The following is a 25,000-nucleotide window of genomic DNA, read 5'->3' on the forward strand; positions in this document are numbered from 1 at the left end:
TTTCTCCTCCTATTCCATGTGCCTTAAGTTTTCTCAATAGCCTGTTATATGGAACTCTGTCGAAAGCCTTACTGAAGTTCCTATACACTATATCATATTCGTTCCATGATCTACCTCCTCAAACACCTTAGTGAAAAAAGTTAGTAAATTCGTAAGACAGGAACGCCCCTTTGTAAAATCATGTTGAGATTCATTAATCAATCTGTGCCTATCAAGATGGCTACGAATTGCTTCGGCAATTATTGATTCCATAAATTTTCCCACTATGCAGGTAAGGCTTATTGGTCTATAGTTTGAAGTCGAGGAGCTGTCACCTGCCTTGTAAATAGGTATTACATTTGCCATTTTCCACTTATTAGGCATTATGCCAGCTTGTTGTGATATATTAAAAAGATTAGCCAAAGGTATGCTAAGTTCCTCTTTACATTTATTTAACACTCTTGCAAGCAGTTCATCAGGACCTGGGGATTTGTTAGGTTTTAGTTTCTCTATTTGTCTGAGGACCATGTCACTAGTTACCGCAATCGTGCATAGTTTATTATCGCCCTGTTCTACATAATCTATTATTTCAGAAATATCGCTAGTATTCCCCTGGGTGAAACTGAGAGGAAGTAGATATTGAGAATTTAGCACATATCCTCATCACTGTCAGTGATCTGACCAGAATTACTCTTAAGTGGGCCTATCTTGTCCCTAATCTTACTTCTGTATACCTGAAGGCACACCCTTTGTCTGACCTTTTTGTCTCTGTTTCAAAAAGCACGGTCCATATATCTTACCTGAGAATCTCCTACTATTAAAATATTCTTACCTTGATTAGCAGGGGAATCAGTGCACTCGTCCTGGAGAACAGAGAACCGATTTCCTACCTTCACATCTTCTCTGTTAACCCTCCTTATCTTCCTTCTTCCTGAACTGTGAACCACTTGCCACTTAAAGCAGCTGCCACTATCACTGCTAGTGACCATTTCCTCATTACCAGCTAAATCCTTCTCACACTCACCCCCAAACTCATCTTGACGAAGCTTCAGCCTCCTATTTTCCTCCTGAAGAAGTAGAACCTCCTCCTTCAACACCTGAACCTGAGATTATAAAACACTAAAACAAGCCATTGTACTTGGTAACACCCCACGCAAACTCCGAGAGAGCTTAGGACAGGTATAACCGCAGGTGACAACTGACCTCAACGAAAGTGTAGCAGTGACATGGAAAAACATTTACTGGTGCGGATGGAAGATCAAAATTAGTCACAACGTGCCTCTATGCTGAGCCATTATCCAGTCCAGGGACTAAGTCTCTAATTCTATGAAGATTGAGAGAGGTGAGGAAGCTGTTGAAGATAAATTCGAAGCTAGCAGACGCTGGTTTAATCTTCTGACTTCTTACAATAAATACCACTCACCTCTCACCCTACGTTAACCCTTAAACTCTCCAACCAGATCTATATTCACTTGCGTAGTGCTCCAAAAGTAGATCTACGTTTTTTTAACATATTTTCAAATGCTGAAAAACCGTAGATCTACGTTTAGACAGTTTAAGGGTTAAGGCTAAAAATATTTTACGGTAAATAATGGGTCTATTGCATATGCATTTTTTTTTTTTTATTTTTTTTTTTTTAGGTTTAGTTCTATTGCTAACTTAATATTTGATAGTGTAAATGTGTTATCGAGCATTTATATACATTTAAAAGTGAAAAAAGTGGTACCCACCATATAAGCAGAGTCCTCCTGTAATCTTAGAGAAAAATAGTTGAAGAATAGCAGAAAATCACTGAAAGTGATCACAGGTATATCACAGGTTCTTGAGTAATTATTTACCTTCGTTCCACAGTAAATCTGCAAAAGCGGAAGAGGAAAACTCCCTGCCATTGAGCTGATGTTGACAATGGCCCCTTTCCTGCGTGCCATCATGCCAGGCAACACTAACTTGATCATAGCTGGTACAGCTGCAGAGTTGACATTCAAAAGTGCCCAGATATCGTCTTCAGGTGCATCTTTGAAGAGACATGGAATAGAGCCAACCACTCCAACATTGTTCACTGAAATTGAGGGAGCAAAATGTTAATCAAGCAAGCTTAACTGGTAAGAAATACTGAATAACATAAACAGATTTTGTAAGACACCTGCCATCTCCCACCAAGGTAAGGTGACCAGAAAATACTTGGCGTTTACCTGGAGAGAGTTTCGGGGTCAACGCCTCTGAGGCCCAGCCTGTGACCAGGCCTCATGGTGGATCAGGGCCTGATCAACCAGGTTGTTACTGTTGGCCACACGTAAACCGATGTATGAACCACAACCCAGATAATCAGGTACCGATTTTAGGTCCCTGTCCAAAGTCTTCTTGAAGACAGCCAGGGGTCTTTTGGTAATCCACCTTTTGTATTATGGAAGGTAGCTGAACAGTCTTGGGGCCCTGACACTTATGGTGTTGTCTCTTATCGTGCCCCTGTTTTTCATTGGAGAGATGTTGCATCGCTTGCTGAGTCCTTTAAAAAGCTTTCATAGGGAGTGATTTTCGTGTGCAAATTTGGTACTAATCCCTCTAGGATTTTCCAGGTTCATATGATCATATATCTCTCCCGCATGCGTTCCAGGGAGTACAGGTCGACGAACTTTAACCGTTCCCAGTAATTTAAGTGTTTTACAGCACTTATGTGTGCCGTGAAGGTTCTCTGTACATTTTCTATGTCATCAATTTCACCTGCCTTAAGAGGCACTGTTAGTGTGTAGCGATATTCCAGCCTAGATTTAACAAGTGACCTGAAGAGTGTCATTATGGGCTTGGCATCACTAATTTTGACGGTTCTCATTACCCATCCATTCAGTTTTCTAACAGATGCAATTGACACAATGGTGTGGTCTTAGGAAGTGAGTATATTGTTATTGATAAACATTAATTTCAGGTCAAAGGAGACTTGAACCTATGATCCTTGGAACAAGGTATGCAGTGCTCTACTCACCGTACCACACTGGACGAATACCTTGGCACCCAGCCAATGCTAGACGTTTTGGTCCAAGGCAGCCAGGATTCAGGCAGGTGGTGTTAGCTATTCATCTTATCTCCTGCATGCGCCGACTGACGAGAAATTTGTACAATGTTTAGAATTCACAGAACAGGCGAAATATTCACAAACACTAAACTCAGGTCAAAGGAGACTCGAACCTACGAACTTAAGAACAAGGAACACAGTGCTCTACCCACCGTAACACACTGGATGTTCTGCGAATTCTAAACATTGTAAAAATCTCTCGTCAGTCGATGCATGCAGGGGATGAGATGAAATAACTAACACCACCTGTCTGAATGCTGACTGCCTTGGACCAAAACGTCTAGCATTGGCTGGGCGCCAAAGTATTGGTCCAGTGTGATATGGTGAGTGTGAGGTAAAAGTTCAACAGATAGGAGTAGCGAGCAAGTATATGGTGACGATAGTTTGATTGCCAGTCTGCTTGTTGAGGTACCTGGAGGTTACCTGGAGGTTATTCCGGGGATCAACGCCCCCGCGGCCCGGTCCATGACCAGGCCTCCCGATGGATCATGGCCTGATCAACTAGGCTGTTACTGCTGGCCGCACGCAGTCCGACGTACGAGCCACAGCCCGGCTGATCCGGCACTGACTTTAGGTATCTGTCCAGCTCTCTCTTGAAGGCAGCCAGGTAGGGTCAGTGTCTAGCTCCTGCTTCCCCCCTCCTTTTTTCCACCCAGAAAGGTGACGTGTGGGGCTCCAACCAAATGGATAATCACTTGACTCACAGCTCCCAGCACAACTGTAAGTAAAAGCCTCTGCTCCTATTCTAGTGGATATATTGGTTAAAAGCTTCACTTTTAACCAATTCTAAGACTTTGTTTATTTTGCCTTGATTTCCAGGTTTTGCTTTTAAATCCTCACCATTCTTTTAAGTGCCTTGCACTTATCATGGAAAGTGATTTCTCAAGCAGTGGGTAACTTTTGTCTCTTTCTAGCTTGGAATATCAGCTTGGGTCATCTGGCAACCACAGAAACAGTGCTGAAGGAGACTAACTTCATATGAGTTCTGGGATGTCACCTTTTGATCTACATACCTGATGAGTGTAGCCAACCCATGGCAACTACCCCTCATCTTTGCAGTGGTGAAGGACCTGCATTCCTATCATCTTGACGGATTATTCAAGGCTAGATACACTGTGACGAACCAGTTGTTGGGTTGTCACTCAACAGCTGTGACCCCCCCCACATCATCAGCAACGGCTACAATTTATATAAGGCACAGTGTCAACATCAACCAGACACCCCAGTCTAACTGTACGTATTAGCGTTGAATTCAAATATCATTTTTATATTTAATTTTTCATTTCTCTTTCACTTAGGATAAAAGTTCATATTTAAATGTTTTATATTTTCAATTCTAACAATAAAGTGTTTATATCTGTATGCTATTCTTCTTTTTCTATTCATTAATTTTCCTAAGGAGGAGCGAGCCTTGGTAAGACCTAGTGACTGGTACACGCTGGTTAAACATCTGCTTGTAATTACTTGATGTGGAAGTAACCATGATGCTTGCCCTTCTGAGAGGGCTGGGCCCCTCAGGGCTGATACCCCCGCTAATGGAGAAAATTTCTCAGAACAGTGTAGTCGTCATACAAGACTGTGGGGTTTTGCATACAAACAAGCAAGTCTTATAATAAGTGAACTGTATGGGGCTTAGCTTGATGTCTCCACATTCTGCAGCCGCATCCAGAATGCTCTTGGAGTCATCGATTTAACCACACTTGGGCTGTAATAAAGATTAATGATAAGTATAATTACCCTTAAGGGGTATTGTGTGAGTATTTCATGAATAACTGTATATTGAAATTATACACACTGGTGAGGGCTCGATGGCCCTCTGATCACCGGGTAATGGTACCCCAAATAAAACACGAAACTGGATATCCGCTGCGCAGCTGACCTACCCCCCCCCCCAGTACCAACAATACCACCAGTCCGATGACATTCTTCTTTGCAAATATACAGGGTCTAAAGCCAGCAACAAACAACAAAATACCTTTCATCCGTGGACTGCTTGCAGAGGCAAAGGCAATGTTCGCGGCTTTCACTGAGACCCACATAAAGGATCACTTGGACAACGAAATGTGGATCCCAGGTTACAACCTATACAGATGCGACAGAGTGAACAGGCAAAAGGGGGGGGGTTGGCCTGTATATTGCAGAGTCACTTGTGTGCACAGAACTGCTGAATGCCTCAAATGATGTAGTGGAAGTTTTAGCAGTAAAGATCGAGAACCAAAACCTAGTCATTGTGGTAGTCTACAAGCCTCCGGATGCAACATCCCAGCAATTCCAGGAACAGCTGTTAAAAATTGTCTGGAAAATCTGCCAGCTCCTGCACCCAACATCTTGCTCCTGGGGGATTTCAACTTAAGGCATCTAAAATGGAGGAATATAGCAAATAATATCTTTGCAGTAATAACACCAGGAGGCAGGTCTGATGAAAACTCACACTCACACGAGCTTTTAAATCTCTGCACAAAATTCAATTTAAACCAGCAAATAATAGAGCCTACTAGACTGGAGAATACACTAGACCTCATCTTCACTAACAATGATGATCTGATACGAAATGTCACCATATCAAAAACAATATACTCAGATCACAACATAATTGAGGTTCAGACATGTATGCGCGGAGCCCCAGACCGACATAATGAGATTAGTCACGAGTGACCATTCACCAAATACAACTTCAATAACAAAAACATAAAGTGGGACCAAGTAAACCAAATCCTAACCGATATAAGCTGGGAAGATATACTAAGCAACACAGACCCCAACTTATGCCTAGAACAGATTAACTCGGTGGCGCTCGATGTATGCACAAGGCTTATTCCTCTAAGAAAAAGGAGGAGTAGATGTAAAATAGAAAGGGACAGGCGCTCCCTTTACAGGCGACGGAAAAGAATAACAGAGCAGCTAAAAGAGGTCAATATGTCTGAAAGGCGTAGGGAGACACTGGTCAGAGTAATAACAAACATCAAACTTAAGCTAAAGGAATCTTATAGGAGTCAGGAATCGCGGGAAGAACTAAAAGCCATAAATGAAATCGAAAGAAACCTAAAGTATTTCTTCTCCTATGCCAAATCAAAGTCGAGAACAACGTCCAGTATTGGGCCCCTACTTAAACAATGGGTTTAGAACAGGTCGCTCCTGTCTGTCTCAACTATTGGATCACTACGACAAGGTCCTAGATGCACTAGAAGACAAAAAGAATGCAGATATAATATATACAGACTTTGCAAAAGCCTTCGACAAGTGTGACCATGGCGTAATAGCGCACAAAATGCTTGCTAAAGGAATAACAGGAAAAGTCGGTCGATGGATCTATAATTTCCTCACTAACAGAACACAGAGAGTAGTAGTCAACAGAGTAAAGTCCGAGGCAACTACGGTGAAAAGCTCTGTTCCACAAGGCACAGTACTTGCTCCCATCTTGTTTCTCATCCTCAAATCTGACATAGACAAGGATGTCAGCCACAGCAATGTGTCTTCCTTTGCAGATGACACCCGAATCTGCATGACAGTGTCTTCCATTGCAGACACTGCAAGGCTCCAGGCGGACATCAACCAAGTCTTTCAGTGGGCTGCAGAAAACAATATGAAGTTTAACGATGAGAAATTTCAATTACTCAGATAAGGCAAACACGAGGAAATTAAATCGTCATCAGAGTACAAAGCAAATTCTGGCCACAAGATAGAGCGAGACACCAACGTCAAGGACCTGGGAGTGATCATGTCGGAGGATCTCACCTTCAAGGACCATAACATTGTATCAATCGCATCTGCTAGAAAAATGACAGGATGGATAATGAGAATCATCCTGGAGTGCTCTAGTGTCCTCATTAGAATGAATTGGACGGCCTATTTTGGTGTCATCAGCAAATTTGCTTATGTCGCTATTTATTCCCTCATCTGTGTCGTTTATGTAAACTGTGAACAACAACGGGCCCAACACTGACCCCTGAGGAACACCGCTTGTGACGTGTCCCAATTCTGATTTCTCCCCATTTATGCAAACTCTCTGCTGCCTATTTGTCAGCCATGCATCTACCCAGGAAAAAATTTCTTCTATTCCGTGTGCCTTAAGTTTCCTCAATAGCCTCTGGTGTGGAACTCTATCGAAAGCCTTACTGAAGTCCATATACACAATATCATATTCATTACCATGATCTACCTCCTCAAACACCTTAGTGAAAAAAGTTAGCAAATTCGTAAGACAGGAACGCCCCTTTGTAAAACCGTGTTGAGATTCATTAATCAATCTGTACCTATCAAGATGGCTACGAATTGCTTCGGCAATTATTGATTACATAAATTTTCCCACTATGGAGGTAAGGCTTATTGGTCTATAGTTCGAAGCCAAGGACCTGTCACCTGCCTTGTAAATAGGTATTACATTTGCCATTTTCCACTTATCAGGCACTATGCCAGTTTGTAGTGACATGTTAAAAAGATTTGCCAAAGGTATGCTAAGTTCCTCTTTACATTCCTTTAACACCCTTGCAAACAGTTCATCAGGGCCTGGGGATTTGTTAGGTTTTAGTTTCTCTATTTGTCTGAGGACCATGTCACTAGTTACCGCAATCGTACATAGTTTATCACCATCCTGTTCTACGTAATCTATTATTTCAGGAATATTGCTAGTATTTTCCTGGGTGAAAACTGAGAGGATGTAGGTATTTAGAATTTCACACATATCCTTATCACTGTCAGTGATCTGACCAGAGTTACTCTTAAGTGGGCCAATCTTGTCCCTAATCTTACTTCTGTATACCTGAAAGAACCCTTTTGGGTTAGTATTTGAATCCCTTGCGACCTTAGCCTCATAATCCCTTTTTGCTTTTCTTATTCCTTTCTTTATTTCTCTCTTTAACTGAATATATTGATTTCTTAACTGCCCATCCCCTTTTTTGATACGCCTATATATGCCTCTCTTTTGACCAATGAGATGTTTTAATCTATTGTTCATCCATTTGGGATCATTTTTGTTAGATCTAATTTCCCTACTCTGAACAAAAGTTGTCGTGGCAGCTAGAACTATGCTCTGAAAAAGTCATATTGGCAACCAAGATCACCTTCCTGACCCATAGTCAGGACATCCCAATTTAGCCCACCCAGGTAATTTTTCAGTCCCACGAAGTCGGCCAAGCGAAAATCTGTGACAGAGATTTGATTACAGTTATCTGGGTAATTCCATGATATATTGAAACTAAGTGATTTGTGATGACTTCCCTCAAGCTCATCATTAATCTCAAGGTTATTAATAAGTGAATCTTTGTTGGCAAGAACTAAGTCAAGCAGATTGTTTCCTCTAGTTGGTTCTGTCACAACCTGTTCTAAAAAGCAATCCTGAACCGTATCAAGATTGTCTCTCATTAAACTACACTATTTGCAACTATTTGCAAAGACGTGGCGTGACCTGGTGACTGGTACACGCTGGTTAAACATCTGCTTGTAATTGCTTGATGTGGAAGTAAACAAGATGCTTGCCCCTTCTGAGAGGGCTGGGCCCCTCAGGGCTGAAAAGGGCTGATGGGGGCTGATACCCCACCTCCTGGAGAAAATTTTTCCACAAAAGGTTGCATCCTCCTGCTGTCATGCGAGCATTGCATTTTCTGGGTGGTCATTATTATTATTATTATCAAAAAGAAGCGCTAAGCCACAAGGGCTATACAGCTCTGGGGTGGTCAAAGTTTCACGTTCCATCTGTTTTTCCAGATAATTCATGCCTGCGGATACCTAAGGTATAGAATCTGCATAGGTTTGATTTCTGTTTGCCTTGGTTTTTTGTGGCTGCATTCCATACTGATGGGTTTTTTTTCTGTTTCCTTACTGGCTTCAGCACTTGTATTAACAATGGTGCCTTCACCAGTATTTTCTGGTATTTTAATTTCATTATTCCTTGGGGCATCCCTTTTTTGGAAATTTCTATGCATACTTGCAAAATTAGCAAGAACTGTTGACACAGACACCCCAGGTTGTTTCTCCCAGGCTTAAAAATGGCTCTTGCAATTAACTTCCAATTGCTGTTGCTGCTGACATGAGAATGTACAAAACGTAGAGTTAACTCACTTGGTGGAAGGAGCTTGATGTTCCCTGACCCTCTGGATACCACATTTCAATCCAAAGTGTCCGGTTGCACTCAACCACAGATTAGCTACCTACTTTTCTCCAATGCCGGCTGACTATGTTGCTAGGAATTGCAGATTTCAGAGGGAGAAGATAGGCACCTTGGGCTACCACAAACCCTGCCCACACTGGGCTTGAAGAGTGTGGCAGCTGCATAGCAGCAGACAATGTCAGGAGGTGCAAAGGCAGCATGCACTACAGGATCCTTTTGGAGTATACATTTCAGCGTTTTTTTTCATGGACTGACGAATGACACATTTCAGGGTGAAATAAAGAGATAAAGAGTTGCACCCTCCTGTTGTCATGTGGGTGAAGCATTTTTTGGGATGGTCAAAAGTGCATGTCCCACCTGTTTTTCCAGATGTAACATGCCTGCAGATACCCAAGGCATAGAATTTACATAGAGTGGATCTTTTTGTGCCAAGATATTTTGTGGCTGCATTCCCTAGTGGTGCACTTTTTCGGAATCCTCGGGCGGATTCAAACGGTTTCATTGGAAATAAAGCAAAATCGGAAGAACTGTTAAAAAAAAATTAAAGTCATCGGGGAATTATAGACTAGCTACCTAAGAGAGTTGTCCAGTATTGTAAGAGGACCACCATGAAGCTCTGTGTAATCTGCAGAAAGGGTAAAGGACGCAGACAGGTCTGGATTGCTTGCCATCTGTGTGGTCAGTGGTCCCATAGTATATGCAGGGATTTTAAACTAGTGACCACATTTGACATAAACTCAGAAAGATGTTTTTGGGTTTGCCCAAACGAGATACACCTGTATGAGGAAATGACATCAATATTAAAAGACAAGAACACCAATAAAACATCCTTCTTGAAAGACATGTCAGCATGGTATGACAGCTGGGAAAAAAGATGGGTGGTAGGGACGGGGCTGTCTTGGACAGTGCTCCTGAGGTGGATAGTTCTGTCCTGGAGGACAATGCTAAGTGTGCTAGTGTTGTCCTGGAGGAAAGTGCTCCTGAGGGTGCTAGTGCTGTTCTGGAGGACAGTGCTGAGAGTGCTAGTGTTGTCCTGGAGGAAAGTGCTCCAGAGGGTCCTAGTGATGTATTAGAAGATAGAGCTCGTGAGGGTACTAGTGTTGTCCTGGAGGACACTGAAGACAGCCTTATTCAGTTCACAGAGGTTCAAAATAGAGATACTTCTGGAGATGGACCAAAATGGGATGAGGCCTCGGGGAATAGTGTCGACACACTACCAGCAAGACCTGGTAGAAGCACTGATGTTCATACAGAGGTAAAAGATATTGAGGAAACGGGAAAAATAAATGCACCAGCAGTGAACGCAGCTACAATAAATCCTAGCAAACAGAAGTGCAATCTATGTAAATACTATCCCTCGGGTATCTGCAGGCACGGTATATCTGGTAAAACAGGTGGGACATGCACCTTTGACCATCCCAAAAAATGCCGCACCCACATGACAACAGGAGAGTGCAACTTCCCTTCTTGCAACTTATTTCATCCAGAAATGTGTCACTCATTAATCCATGAAAGAAAATGCTAAAATGCATACTGTCAGGCACATCATCTAAAGGGGACTAGAAGACACAGACCAGTCAGACTATGGGAAAGAAAAGAGAGGAACCTCAACTTCTCCAGGGACAGAGGTTTTTTTAGGGCCAGAAGGAAAAAAAAGACTTGCAAGAAATGACAATAGTCCTACACCACCTGAAAACATAGGCACGGACATTGGCCTCTACCCCAGAACAACAGATATTAGAGCCAGCAAATAAAGCCTCCCTAAATTCCACCAATACATTTGTTTAAAGCCATCAAAAAACAACAAAATTCCTTACATCAAGGGACTGCTCACGGAGTCAAATGCAATGTTTGCAGCATTCACAGAGACCCACATAAAAGATCATTATGCCTACGAAATATGGATCCCAGGTTACAACCTATTCCAGTGCGACAGACTAAACAGGAAACGAGGGGGGGGGCCTATATGTCACAGAGTCGCTCATTTGCACAGAACTACTAAACACCTCAAATGATGTAGTTGAAGTTTTGGCGGCAAAGATCGAAAACCAAAACCTTGTCATTGTGGTAGTATACAAGCCTCCAGATGCAACTTCCCAGCAATTCCAGGAGCATCTTGAGAAAATTGACCACTGTCTGGAAAATCTCCCAACTCCTGCCCCAAACATCTTACTACTAGGAGATTTCAACTTGAGATACCTAAAATGGAGGAGTATAGCAAACAATGTTCTAGCAGAGATCACCCCGGGAGGCAGCTCAGATGAAAATTCGAACACACCCAAACTATTAAATCTCTGCAACAAGTTCACCTTAAACCAGGAAATAGTGGAGCCTACTAGAAAATACGCTGGACCTCATCTTCACTAACAATGATGATCTGATACATAACTGTATCAAAGACAATTCACTCAGATCACGAAATAATAGAGGTACAGACATGTATGCACAGGGCTCCGGACCAGCAAAATGTAAGCAGTCATGAAGGTTTCTTCACGAAATTCAATTTCAATAACAAAAACATACAATAGGATCAAGTAAACCATGGCCTAAATGAAAAAAGCTGGGAAGATATCCTAAACAACATGGACCCAAACATCTCGTTTGAAAAAATTAATTCTGTGGTTCTTGAGCTCTGCTCAAGACACATTCCATTAAGAAAAAGAAAGAGAAGAGGTAAACTAGAAAGAGAGAGACGTGCCCTATACAGACGAAGGCGAAGAACCACAGAGCTGCTGAGTGGGGTCAATATATCTGAAATATGAAGGGAAGCACTAGTCAATGAAATTGGAAATATTGAACTTAAGCTGAAGCAATCTTCTAGGAGACAAGAATCACAGGAAGAACTAAAAGCCATAAAGGAAACTGAAAAAAAACTTCTTCTCTTATGCCAAATCTAAGGGAAAAACAACATCCAGTATTGGGCCCCTGCTTAGGCGGGATGGGACATACACAGATGATAGCCAAGAAATGTGTGAGATACTAAAGTCCCAATATGACTCAGTGTTCAGCGATCCACTGCCCACACTAAGGGTCGACAATCCAAATGAATTCTTTATGAAAGAAACCCAAAATTTGGTCATCCCAAAACTTTCGGATATTATTATAACTCCACAAGATTTTGAAGAGGCAATTAATGACATGCCCATGCACTCTGCCCCAGGCCCAGACTCATGAAATTCTGTGTTCATCAAGAACTGCAGGAAGTCCCTATCGCATGCCGTCAGTATTTTATGGAGAGGGAGCATGGACACAGGGGTCATCCCACACACACTAAAAACAACAAACATATCCCCACTCCACAAAGGTGGCAGTAAAGCAATTGCAAAGAACTAATGACCGATAGCACTAACATCCCATATCATCAGTTACCCATCAGTTACACAACACAGGGTATCACGGGTTTAGAGCAGGTCGCTCCTGCCTGTCCAGCTACTGGGCCACCATGACAAGGTCCTGGATGCTGTAGACCCACCCAGTCTGGTCATCTCCACTCAAGGATGGAGCACTGCTCCAGACCCAGCAGCACAGGCTAGTCAGGTCAAACTCACACCCACCCACACCCACTCATGTATTTATCTAACCTATTTTTAAAACTACACAACGTTTAAGCCTGAATAACTGTACTCGGGAGTTTGTTTCACTCATCCACGACTCTATTACCAAACTAGTGCTTTCCTATATCCTTCCTGAATCTGAATTTTTCCAACTTGAAACCATTGCTGCGAGTCCTATCTTGGCTGGAAATTTTCAGCACGCTATTTACATCCCCTTTATTTATTCCTGTTTTCCGTTTATACACCTCGATCACATCCCCCTAATTCTACGCCTTTCGAGAGAGTGCAGATTCAGGGCCCTCAGTCTATCCTCGTAGGGAAGATTTCTGATACATGGGATCATCTTTGTTATCCTCCTCTGTACGCTTTCCAGAGCATTTATATCCATTCTGTAATACGGTGACCAGAACCGAGCAGCATAGTCTAAATGAGGCCTAACCAAGGATATATAGAGTTGAAGAACAACCTGAGGACTTCTATTATTTATACTTCTAGATATAAGGCCAAGAATTTTGTTAGCTTTATTGCGAACACTGATGCACTGTTGTCTTGGTTTTAGATTACTGCTAACCAGAACTCCTAAATCCTTTTCGCAATCAGTAGTATTAAGATCTACATTATTTAGTTTATATGTGGCATGGTTATTTAACTGTCCACCATTTAGAACTTTGAATTTGTCAATATTAAACTGCATCTGCCACTTCTCCGACCATTGCATCAGTCTATTCAAATCATCCTGGAGTGCTCTAGTGTCCTCGTTAGAATGAATTGGACGGCCTATTTTGGTGTCATCAGCAAATTTGCTTATATCGCTATTTATTCCCTCATCTATGTTGTTTATGTAAATTGTGAACAACAACGGGCCCAACACTGACCCCTGAGGAACACCGCTTGTGACGTGCCCCCATTCTGATTTCTCCCCATTTATGCAAACTCTCTGCTGTCTATTCGTCAGCCATGCCTCTACCCAGGAAAAAATTTCTCCTCCTATTCCGTGTGCCTTAAGTTTCCTCAATAGCCTCTGATGTGGAACTCTGTCGAAAGCCTTACTGAAGTCCATATACACAATATCATATTCATTACCATGATCTACCTCCTCAAACACCTTATTGAAAAAAAGTTAGTAAATTCGTAAGACAGGAACGCCCCTTTGTAAAACCGTGTTGAGATTCATTAATCAATCTGTGCCTGTCAAGATGGCTACGAATTGCTTCGGCAGTTTTTGATTCCATAAATTTTCCCACTATGGAGGTAAGGCTTATTGGTCTATAGTTCGAAGCCAAGGACCTGTCACCTGCCTTGTAAATAGGTATTACATTTGCCATTTTCCACTTATCAGGCACTATGCCAGTTTGTAGTGATATGTTAAAAAGATTAGCCAAAGGTATGCTAAGTTCCTCTTTACATTCCTTTAACACCCTTGCAAACAGTTCACCAGGGCCTGGGGATTTGTTAGGTTTTAGTTTCTCTATTTGTCTGAGGACCATGTCACTAGTTACCGCAATCGCACATAGTTTATTATCATCCTGTTCTACATAATCTATTATTTCAGGAATATCGCTAGTATTTTCCTGGGTGAAAACTGAGAGGAAGTAGGTATTGAGAACTACACGCATATCCTTATCACTGTCAGTGATCTGACCAGAGTTACTCTTAAGTGGGCCAATCTTGTCCCTAATCTTACTTCTGTATACCTGAAAGAACCCTTTTGGGTTAGTCTTTGAATCCCTTGCGGCCTTAGCCTCATAATTCTTTTTTGCTTTTCTTATTCCTGTCTTTATTTCTCTCTTTAATTGAATATATTGATTTCTTAACTGCCCATCCCCTCTTCTGATACGCCTATATATGCCTCTCTTTTGACCAATGAGATGTTTTAATCTATTGTTCGTCCATTTTGGATCATTTTTATTAGATCTAATTTCCTTACTCGGAACAAAAGTTGTCTGGCCAGCTAGAACTATGCTCTGAAAAACGTCATATTGGCAACCAAGATCACCTACCTCTTTGAAAAGATTATCAACAAGATAGAGTTCTCATTTCAGTGCAGTGAAACCAGTAGCGGAATCGTTCGAGAAATTTGTGGCAGCGATTGAAGTTCTTTGCGATCCACAGGAAACTTTGGAAACAAGAGGAGCAGCACAAGGTCTTCTTCCTGCTGTGTGCGATTTCACATTTTTGTGTTATCTGTATTTCTGGTGTGATATACTTCGGGAGGTTCAGCTGCACAGCAGTACTTGCAGACTTAGGATTTAACTCTTGACAAAGTGGTGGCGAAGCTAGAGGCACTGCCATTATTTCTGTATGAAGGGCGAGATCGCCTAGTGGAGAATTTAAAAATAATAATAATAATAATAATAATAATAATAATAATAATAATAATAATAATAATAATAATAATATCTTTATTTACTACAAGTACACGTACATGCACTTTTGAAATGTGAGGAGCATGGATTTTCAGCAAAGAGATGAATCAAGTTAAAGAAAAGGATGGCAGGAGAGCAGGCAAGAGATGTTGGGCGATGTTGGAGTGCATTGATCGTTTTCATAATGAACTCGAGATACGATCAAAAGCAATTAAGGACGTGGCAGCCATGTTTGTGGCCATTCAGACGAAGAATCTTGTGCAAGCTACTGAGGAAGAATTGGTGGTGTTGGCTTCAAGACTCACAGTTTTCTATAATGATATATGTAAGAATGAGCTCATGTTTGAAACACCAAGACTAAGGAGGCACCTGCAAGCTGCTGATGTTGATCTTGAAAAAGTTAAGCACTTGATTACATTGGATGTACTAACATTCATAGATGAATAGGATATCATTGAATCTCTTTCAGCTCTGACACTCTGCTATATGTGTTGCTGTGGCTTTTTATGTGAAAGGAGTTTCTCCAAGTTGAAGCTGATTAAAAACTATTTACGGTCCACAATGAGTCAATCCAGAATCTCTGACTTAACAATGTTATCCATAGAAAATGGGTCAGTTGACAACATTGATTTTTATGCTGTGATAGATGATTTTGCAGGACTGAAGACAAGGAAATGTAAGATCAGATTCACTGACATGTTACCTGTACTCAAGGTCAATGTAAAATCAGATTCACTGAGATGTTACATGAATTCGGGGTCAAATGTAAGATCAGATTTACTGTGATGTTACCCGTACTCAAGGTCAAATGTAAGATCAGATTTACTGTGATGTTACCCGTACTCAAGGTCAAATGTAAGATCAGATTTACTGTGATGTTACCCGTACTCAAGGTCAAATGTAAGATCAGATTTACTGTGATGTTACCCGTACTCAAGGTCAAATGTAAGATCAGATTTACTGTGATGTTACCCGTACTCAAGGTCAAATGTAAGATCAGATTTACTGTGATGTTACCCGTACTCAAGGTCAAATGTAAGATCAGATTTACTGTGATGTTACCCGTACTCAAGGTCAAATGTAAGATCAGATTTACTGTGATGTTACCTGTACTCAAGGTCAAATGTAAGATCAGATTTACTGTGATGTTACCTGTACTCAAGGTCAAATGTAAGATCAGATTTACTGTGATGTTACCCGTACTCAAGGTCAAATGTAAGATCAGATTTACTGTGATGTTACCTGTACTCAAGGTCAAATGTAAGATCAGATTTACTGTGATGTTACCTGTACTCAAGGTCAAATGTAAGATCAGATTTACTGTGATGTTACCCGTACTCAAGGTCAAATGTAAGATCAGATTTACTGTGATGTTACCCGTACTCAAGGTCAAATGTAAGATCAGATTTACTGTGATGTTACCCGTACTCAAGGTCAAATGTAAGATCAGATTTACTGTGATGTTACCCGTACTCAAGGTCAAATGTAAGATCAGATTTACTGTGATGTTACCTGTACTCAAGGTCAAATGTAAGATCAGATTTACTGTGATGTTACCCGTACTCAAGGTCAAATGTAAGATCAGATTTACTGTGATGTTACCCGTACTCAAGGTCAAATGTAAGATCAGATTCACTGAGATGTTACCTGTACTCAAGGTCAAATCGGAACAAGTGTTTCTCTGATATTGCAATGTTTTTTTTGTTTTTCAAGTTTTTTTTTTTTTGAGTTTATGTTTCCTCGGTATTACTACGATTATTTATTTTATCATTAATAAAGTTGAGAAGTATTCTCCTGTTCGGTTCATTGCTAAACATTAGTCACTGGTCATGCAGTAGTGACGTAACTGGAGTTTACTACCCCTCATCCCCCCGCCCTTGGATTTTATATGGGTGGCACCAAAGATGCCGCCCCGGGTGACACCAAAGATGCCGCCCTGGGTGGCATCAAAGATGCCGTCCCGGGTGACACCAAAGATGCCGCCCCGGGTGACACCAAAGATGCCGCCCCGGGTGACACCAAAGATGCCGCCCCGGGTGACACCAACCCTAGCGACGCCTCTGATACCTTGGATGAGTTTCAAGAGATTTTCTATTCCCAGAGTCCGGCCTTGAATCGGGAAAATCATCTCTATTTCAGTAGTAAGTCTCCCATTCTATTAAATGATTCCAAGAAATAGCAAATAAAACCATAAACCCATTCTGGAAATCACTTCAAAATCGATATATTAAACAATCCCAATATTTTTTTTCCACATCTTGTACTGCGTTTGGATGGTATTGTTTTAATACTGCACAAACCCACAGTTTATTTAAGTGAGCTGAGTTCATGACGTAGAACTACGTGAGGGATCCTGACCTCAGTGACGAAGTGCTATTTGACGTCCAATGAAAGGTATAAGACGTATATAGCATGGGTTAGTAGGGTTATCGAGGCTTAATTATCCCATGGGCAGCTTTAAGAATAGATGAGACAGTGTTTCCCTGCTCCTATGTCCTGACTAATTTTGTTCTTCTGATAATATTAACATATGTAGCTTACGCTTCTGGGAGGAAAGGATGGGCAGGAGTTTTATTTAATAAAAACCTTCACTTATAACTAAGAATTACACTTGACTAAAAATTGCACAAAACTAAACATGACACTTACCTAAAAATAAACTTACCTAAAATTCCAACCTCCTTTCCTTCAAGATGTTTCCTAATGTTATCATAAATGGGTCGACCATCAGTAAAATCTGCTCGTACGATATCAGTTTCAACTTCATACTGGCCACCTGCAGCACAACAGTGAGAATGTTCAACATGGTGTCTTAACATTAGTAAGAATAATCATTGTTATGTAATAATCATTGTTATGTAATAATCATTGTTATGTAACTGTAACTGAATGTAGATACAAATAATCATATAATACAAGCACATTTTAATATAATTTTCAGTATTTTATTTATGTGGAAGTGCTGAATTTATATGCGTAATAAAGTGGGGAAGCAGTAGACAAATGGTTATAATTATGACCATAATTTGTAAAGGGGTGGACTGGTAAGCCAGAAGAAGGCCTTGGTCAGATGACCAAAAGCTCCAATGGGTCATCATCTGACTAAGACCAGTGTCAGGAAACACTTGTCCTGTTTCCTGACGAATCTTAACTAACCTAAATACCAGACCAGTGTGGTACAGTGAGCAGAGAATGGTAGGTAGGTAAACTCAACTTTCAATATAACAGAATAACAGGTGTGAGTGAGTGGCCAGCAGTGACCACTCACTCTCCCCTATAAAACCAACAGATATTTTCCCCTATTTTCTGAACTTATTTGCATATCGGATTTTGTTCTATATGTTTGAAGTCCATTATACAGAAGATTGCTATATGAAGGGTTTACTGTACTATAGTTTTGAAAATTAAAGAGTGATATTCTCAGGTCGATCATTCAGTGCTCTAATTAACTAAAATATACAACACACACACTGTAAACACAACAACAACAACAACAAAAATTACTAGAAAAAACTAATAACATGAATAAAAGAAAGAGAAACACAGTAGACCACATCTTTCACGCCTCTACCAACTGACCTTCTGCATGTTAACTATTTATTTCTTGTATCTAATTCCTCCTTTCTCTCTGAAGCTTCTCCATCTATCAGAGTGGCTCTACTTTTTCGTTTATCAGTCAAGTTTCCATCAATGAATTATAAAAATAATTCATTTGTAGTTATTTAATAAATGCGTTGATATTTAATGCATGTTTATGTTATATGTGTGGTAGATATGTCAACTCCTCCCCCCCTCCTTCTCAGTAATTAACCCTTGACCCGTCCAGACCCTGAAAATGAAAGTATTCATAGTATCCACATTTAAAAAAAATTACTTAAACAAACATCATCTAATATTTGCTGGCAACTTCAACATAAATCTCATCCAGTCAGATGACCTTTAAGCAGCAAACTTCACAAACACCAAGAACAATTGTTTACTATTACCGTCTATAACTAAGCTTGCAAGAATTTCTAGGACAAGATCCTCCTAAGAGACAATATAGTAAGTGTCAGGGGCCCAAGATTATTCAATGGCCTTCCAGTGTACATAAGAGAGATTACTAATAGACCCCTGGTTGTCAAGAGGGAGCTGGATAGGCATCTAATTCAGTACCTGACCAGCTGGGCTGTGGTTTGCGTGCAGCCAGCAGTTACAACCTGACTGATCAGGCCCTAACCTACCGCGAGGCCTGGTCATGAACCAGGCCCGGGGGCGTTGACCCCGAAACACCCTCCAAGTATTCTTATTAATTGACCTTATCTGGACCAATACAATATCTCTCAAAGCAGGGATAATAACAGATAACACCACTGACCACTACCCAATCTTTCTTATTACCAATTTATATGAATTATCACAAGACATTAGTAAGATATCATTTCGTCTCCATGAGGTCAGTTGTCACAAAAGATCATCCTGTCTTAACTGTCTGGAGGTTAGTGTGGAGCGTTATAAAGCACCATAGCTTGCTGTAGTGCTTTGGAATCTCAGGTTAAAGTGTTGGAGGATGAGGTTCTACTTCTCCAAGACGAAAATAGGATGCTGAAAATCCGCTTAGATGGCTTTGGGAGTGAATGTGCGAAGGGTGGAGTCGGTGTGGAGGAAAAGGTTACCAACAGTGAGTTGAAGAGTGGCAACCGCTTCAAGTGGAAGCTTAATAGAGAAAATCTGAAGGTAGGAAATCGATTCTCTGTTTTCCAGGATGAGTGTACTTCAGTGATTAGTGAGGTTAAAGGTACCACTAACTTCCCTGCTAATGAACGTAAGAACATTCTGCTTGTGGGTGACTCACAGGTAAGATATATGGACCATGCTTTCTGTAACGGAGATAGGAACGTTAGACAGAGAGTGTGCTTCCCAGAAGCTGGTGTTGATGACATATTCAACAGGTTGGATAATATTATGTCAGGTAATGGGAATAAGCCCATCATGTCTTAGTACTGGTGGAAAAGATATCAGGAAGGGCAGGAGACAAGAGCTGTTGGATAAATACAAGTCAGCCATAGAAAAGTCAGCTAGTAAAGGCAAGGTAATTGATCAACAAAAAAAGATAGTAGAGGGCAGAGGGGGACTAGGGCCTTTAAGGTTTACTATACTAAAAGTAGGAGTCTATGAAATAAGATTCATGAGCTAAGATTACTTGCATGTGCAGGTAATATAGATATTAATGCAGTAATGGAGACCTGGTTCAACTTGAAAGATAGAGAAATGCCTTCTGAATGTCACATACAAGGTTATAAACTACTCCACACTGATAGAGTCAACAGGAAGGGTGGTGTAGTGGCGATGTATGTCAGAGAAAATTTAAATTGTTGTGTTAGACATGATATGAGATTAGAAGCATTGGACACAGAATCTGTTTGGCTACAGTTTCTCAAGGGTCGTGACAAATTAATTTTGGGTGTGATTTATAGACCCCCAAATCTTGATAGGAAGTACAGGAAGCTGCTATGGGGTGAAATTCATAAGGCGCCTAGACATGAAAATGTCGTGTAAATGAAAAATTTTAACTTTAGATAAATTGATTGAAACAATATGACAGGAAATCTTGAATCTAGTGACTTTCTTGATAGGATTGATTGCATTTTAAAACAGTTTGCGACAGAACCAACTAGAGGAAACAATTTGCTTGCCTTGGTTCTTGCCAAAAAAATCACTAATTAATAATCTTATCATATTCGCTGCCTGACCACGGTAGAGTGCAGTTGTGCTCTGCACCCCTCTGCTGTTTGTAGGCGAGCTCCCCTGTGAGCTACCTGGCTGCAGCGGTGTGAAGTGGTGCTGTCACGCCTCTGCTAACAACATAGGTGCTCTTTGATTGTCAAGATGGCGGTTAGTCTGAGACGCCGGATAAATACTGTAGGCATTAAGCTACTTAAAGGAACGATCACGCCTAGTTCTGCGCAAGTCTTATTGCCAAAGATCATCCAGGAGACATATGGCATACAAGATAGTGACTTGTATGGTGTAGCATTAAACGGAGGCCAAAGAATTTTCGTCAAACTGCTATCAGCTACGGTTTATGAATTGTTAGTCACCAGGTTTCAGGACGTAAGTCTTAGCGTCACACCAGCTGTCAGTGTAAGAATGATAGATGTTTCACGGCATTATACGTGGATCAAGTTACGCAACGTTCCCTTTGAGGCGGACGAGGCGGATATAAGGAAAGTTTTTGAGACGTATGGGATGGTGCATTATGCTCAACATGGTACGTGGGCGGCAGGTGCCTATGCTGGTTTTCCAGAGGGTTCTTTCAACCTCAAAATGACTTTGAGGCACCCAATACCGTCCTACGTGTATCTACAAGATTTCAGGAAGCAGGTAATGGTAATGTACCCAGGACAACGACGTACATGCCGCCTATGTGGTGAGTATGATCACATAGCAGCGACCTGTGACAAGTGAAGACATGTGCCTGGACCTGTGGTGGACATCGCAGCCCCTGCTTCAAAGGTGGCAGGTGAGAAACAAACATCGGATGGAGGGCGTGGTGTTTTGTGGAGCGAGATAGTGGATCGGGCACACAGGACTGGCGGTGAGTTGGAGTCCCTCCCACAGCTGCCTGATCAGGTATCATCTCCTGTGGATAAGGAGGAGGAGCAATTACAGGAGAAGGTTCTTGAGATTGAGGAGGAATTGATGGAGGTGTTGAAGACTGTCACCGCCAGAGAGGGACGTTACATCTGAGCGTGGTGTCATCGGAGAGTCGTCGCTTCCAGAAAGTCGGAGACATGATAATTTGGGATGTGATGGTGGTTTGGAGTCGTCCGTTGAATCATTAAACCATTCTCAGGTGCAGGTGGAGGTCCATCGTGAGGCAACATCTGACCAAGACATGTGTAACATGACTGTCACGAGAAAGAGGGCGGCTACATCAGATTCTGATGACGTCCTTATGCCTGCACAAAGGCCTGGGAAACGGACTGAGGTGAAGTGTGAAAGTAATAGTGTAGGTGGTGGTAGCCATGATAGGAGGTTCCCGGAAGAAGGGGGGAGGGAAAGAGAGGACTCTGAAGGTGTCAAACTCAAATTCAAGCTCTGGAGTTGTAAAAAGTGATGAGAGGAAGCAGGGGTGGAAACTTTAATAGGCCTTAGGTGTATGTCTGTAAATGTTAATGGGTTATGTAGCGGTATGAAGAGAGATTGGTTTCGTAATTTCCTGAATAAATCTAGAGTGGATGTTGTGTTCCTGCAGGAGCACAATTTTAAAGAGAGTAGGGTGTTGGAGGTGGCAGGATTTCGAGTACTTACCCTGCCATCTCCCCGTCTAAAAGGTGGTGTGGGTATTTTAATAAGGGAGATGAGCCCGTTTGTTTTGCAGAGAAGTGAGGGGGGAGGGAGGGTGTTGCATGTGGATGGGTGGTGGATGGGTAAGCGTGTGTCTTTTGTGAGTGTGTATGCGCCGGCAGAAAATAACATAAAGGTAAAGAATGATTTTGTGTGTGAGGATCTTGTGTTTTTCTTAAGTGCACTGCCAGAGGTGGCAATTGTTGGTGGGGACTGGAATAATGTAATCAGAGTGGCTGATTTGGACCCAAAAGGGGCTGGATATATGTCTGTGGCTCTTAGGGATTTATTAAGGGATGTTAGGTTACGTGATGCCTTTGGGAGGGCGGTGTGGGAGACTGAATATACGTTTGTTAGGAGTGGATATGCTGCGAGACTAGATAGAGTGTACCTTTCTCAGGGAGTGGATGTGAAATCTTTCAGTACTGTTGAGGCTACAATGTCAGATCATAGGGCAGTGGTGGTGGAGGTTGGGTGGGGGACGCTCACGGACATATACAGAAGTTATTGGAAATTAAATATAAGTGTGTTAGGTGATGAGGAGGGGTTGGAGGGATTTTCAGTCCTATGGAGGGAGCTTAGTGTAGAAGAACAGGGAGTGGATGACATTGTGACATGGTGGGATAGTGTTGCAGAGGAAAGGATTAGAAAGTTTTATGTGAGAGAAGGAAAACGTATTAATAATTTAAAATATGGACTGGCTAACTATTTAGAGGATAGGTTAAGACGTTGCTATGGGCAGGGGGTGGTTGGGAATAATTTTCCTATGGATGAAATAGCTGAAAAAAAGGGGAGGTTGAGGGTGTTACAAAATGAAAGGTTTCAAGCTGTAAGGGTGCAGGCAGGGGTGGAAGAAGTGCTTTGGGGCAACAAGCCGTCAGCGTGTGTTTTGTGGCATCAAAAGCAAAGGCAGGTGGTGACAGCTATCCCATGTTTAGAGGTAACGGAGATGGTTGGGAATTATAGAGCAGGGCAGGAGATACGAACCACGAAGGGGATGTGTGCGTATGCGGAGGCTTGGTACGAGAAGTACTGGAACAGTGGGGGGTAGGTGACGTGGCGTTGGACAAGGTGTGCACGTATGTGACGTGTAATTTAGGAAATAGCGATAAAAAGGCTTTAGGTGGGACTATTACGGCAGAGGAAATAGAGAATGCGTTAAGGGGAATGAGGAAGGGGAAAGTGCCGGGTATTGACGGTCTCCCAGTAGAATTTTATATACAACATTGGACGTTAATAAGGGGATTTATAGTTAGGTTATTTAATCGTATGAAGGAGAAGGGTAAGTTGGGGGAGAAGCAGATAACAGCAGTTGTAGTGTTGGTCCCGAAGGTCAAGGGGCAGCCCACCCTTCGGGAGAACCGAGCCATATCACTGATGTGTGCAGACTATAAGGTGTTTGCAAAAATTTTAGGTTATAGGTTCAAATGTGTTGTGGGAAGGGTGGTGTCAAAATCTCAGTTTGGGTTGCCAGGAAGGTTGATGATTGAAGGACATGGTATACTGAGAAGTTTTGTGGAACCTAAGGGTGGGGGTGGAGGGGCGGCTTTGTTGGCTCTAGATTGGCAGGGAGCATATGATAGAGTGGAAAGGGGAGCTTTGCAGGTTATACTTAGGAGACAGGGTTTTGGGGAGGAAATAGTTGAGTGGGTAAATACGTTGTACAAGGGGGCGAAAATGAGGATACAGATTAATGGGTGTATGGGGAGGGAAATTGCCTTAGACAGGGATGCCCCATGTCTCAAATATTGTTTGCGTGTTTCCAGGACCCCTTTTATAGAATGGTTGTCCGCAGCTTATGTACACCATGTGAGGGAAGTGTGGGGGGTGGGAGGGCCTGGCTGGGTTTAATTGGGTATGTTGACGACACCACTGTTCTCATTTGTGAAGGGATGTCAATGGGAGTGTTGGACGAGGTTGTGCAATTGTTTGGAAGTGCCACAGGTATGCAGGTAAATAGTGCGAAGTCAAGGTGCATGGGGTTGGGTTCTTGGGTGGGGGGTGTGGGGGGGAGATGCAATGTTGTTAAAGAATGGGCGGTGTCTTTAAAGATTTGTAGTATTATTTATAAGGATGACATGGTTGCGGCACGGGAGGAAAACTCGGATAGGTTATTGGAAAGGATCGTGGGGCGTCTAGGTGTTCTGAGACCCCAGCACCTAACTCTTATACAGCGAGTGATAGTCGTAAACATTTTATTGTATAGTAAGATTTGGCATGTTGCAGCTGTGTTCCCAATTACAGGGACAGCGATTGTGGGGATTCTAAGACGGGTGTACAAATTTTTTGTGGGGTTCACGTTGTGATTGGTTATGGAGGGAATTGTAATGTTACCTGTAAGTCAGGGTGGGTTGGGGTTGATGAATTTGAGACGGAGGGCTAAATGTGTGTTTATTAAATGGGAAGTGTTGTGTGAGGGTGTGAACGTGGGGCAGTTGGGAAGGATACACGACAGGCTGGGTATGTGGTATCGAGGAATGGAGATGAGGGAATGCGAAATCGTTTTGAGGGCTGTGATGTTGGTTATGGAACTAAGAAAGGTTCGTATAAGGGTTTTGTGTAGGTTACTTGTAGGTAGGTGCGTTATCCCAGTTGA

At 41.9% G+C, this 25,000-nt stretch overlaps 1 protein-coding gene across 1 annotated transcript in view; it reads right to left on the minus strand.

The window, feature by feature from the left end:
• LOC128701482 (inactive hydroxysteroid dehydrogenase-like protein 1) overlaps positions 1–25,000 on the minus strand; it is a 375,829-nt gene that overhangs the window by 291,908 nt on the left and 58,921 nt on the right. Inside the window, exons 3-4 of the mRNA XM_070101755.1 lie at positions 17,741–17,851; positions 1,818–2,038 (exon numbers count right to left, since the gene is read on the minus strand). Of these exons, the coding sequence (XP_069957856.1) occupies positions 1,818–2,038; positions 17,741–17,851 (332 nt within the window). The remainder of the gene's footprint in view (positions 1–1,817; positions 2,039–17,740; positions 17,852–25,000) is intronic.

The sequence above is a fragment of the Cherax quadricarinatus genome, chromosome 78 (genome assembly GCF_038502225.1).
Source record: "Cherax quadricarinatus isolate ZL_2023a chromosome 78, ASM3850222v1, whole genome shotgun sequence".
In the NCBI taxonomy this organism is placed as follows: Eukaryota; Metazoa; Arthropoda; class Malacostraca; order Decapoda; family Parastacidae; genus Cherax; species Cherax quadricarinatus.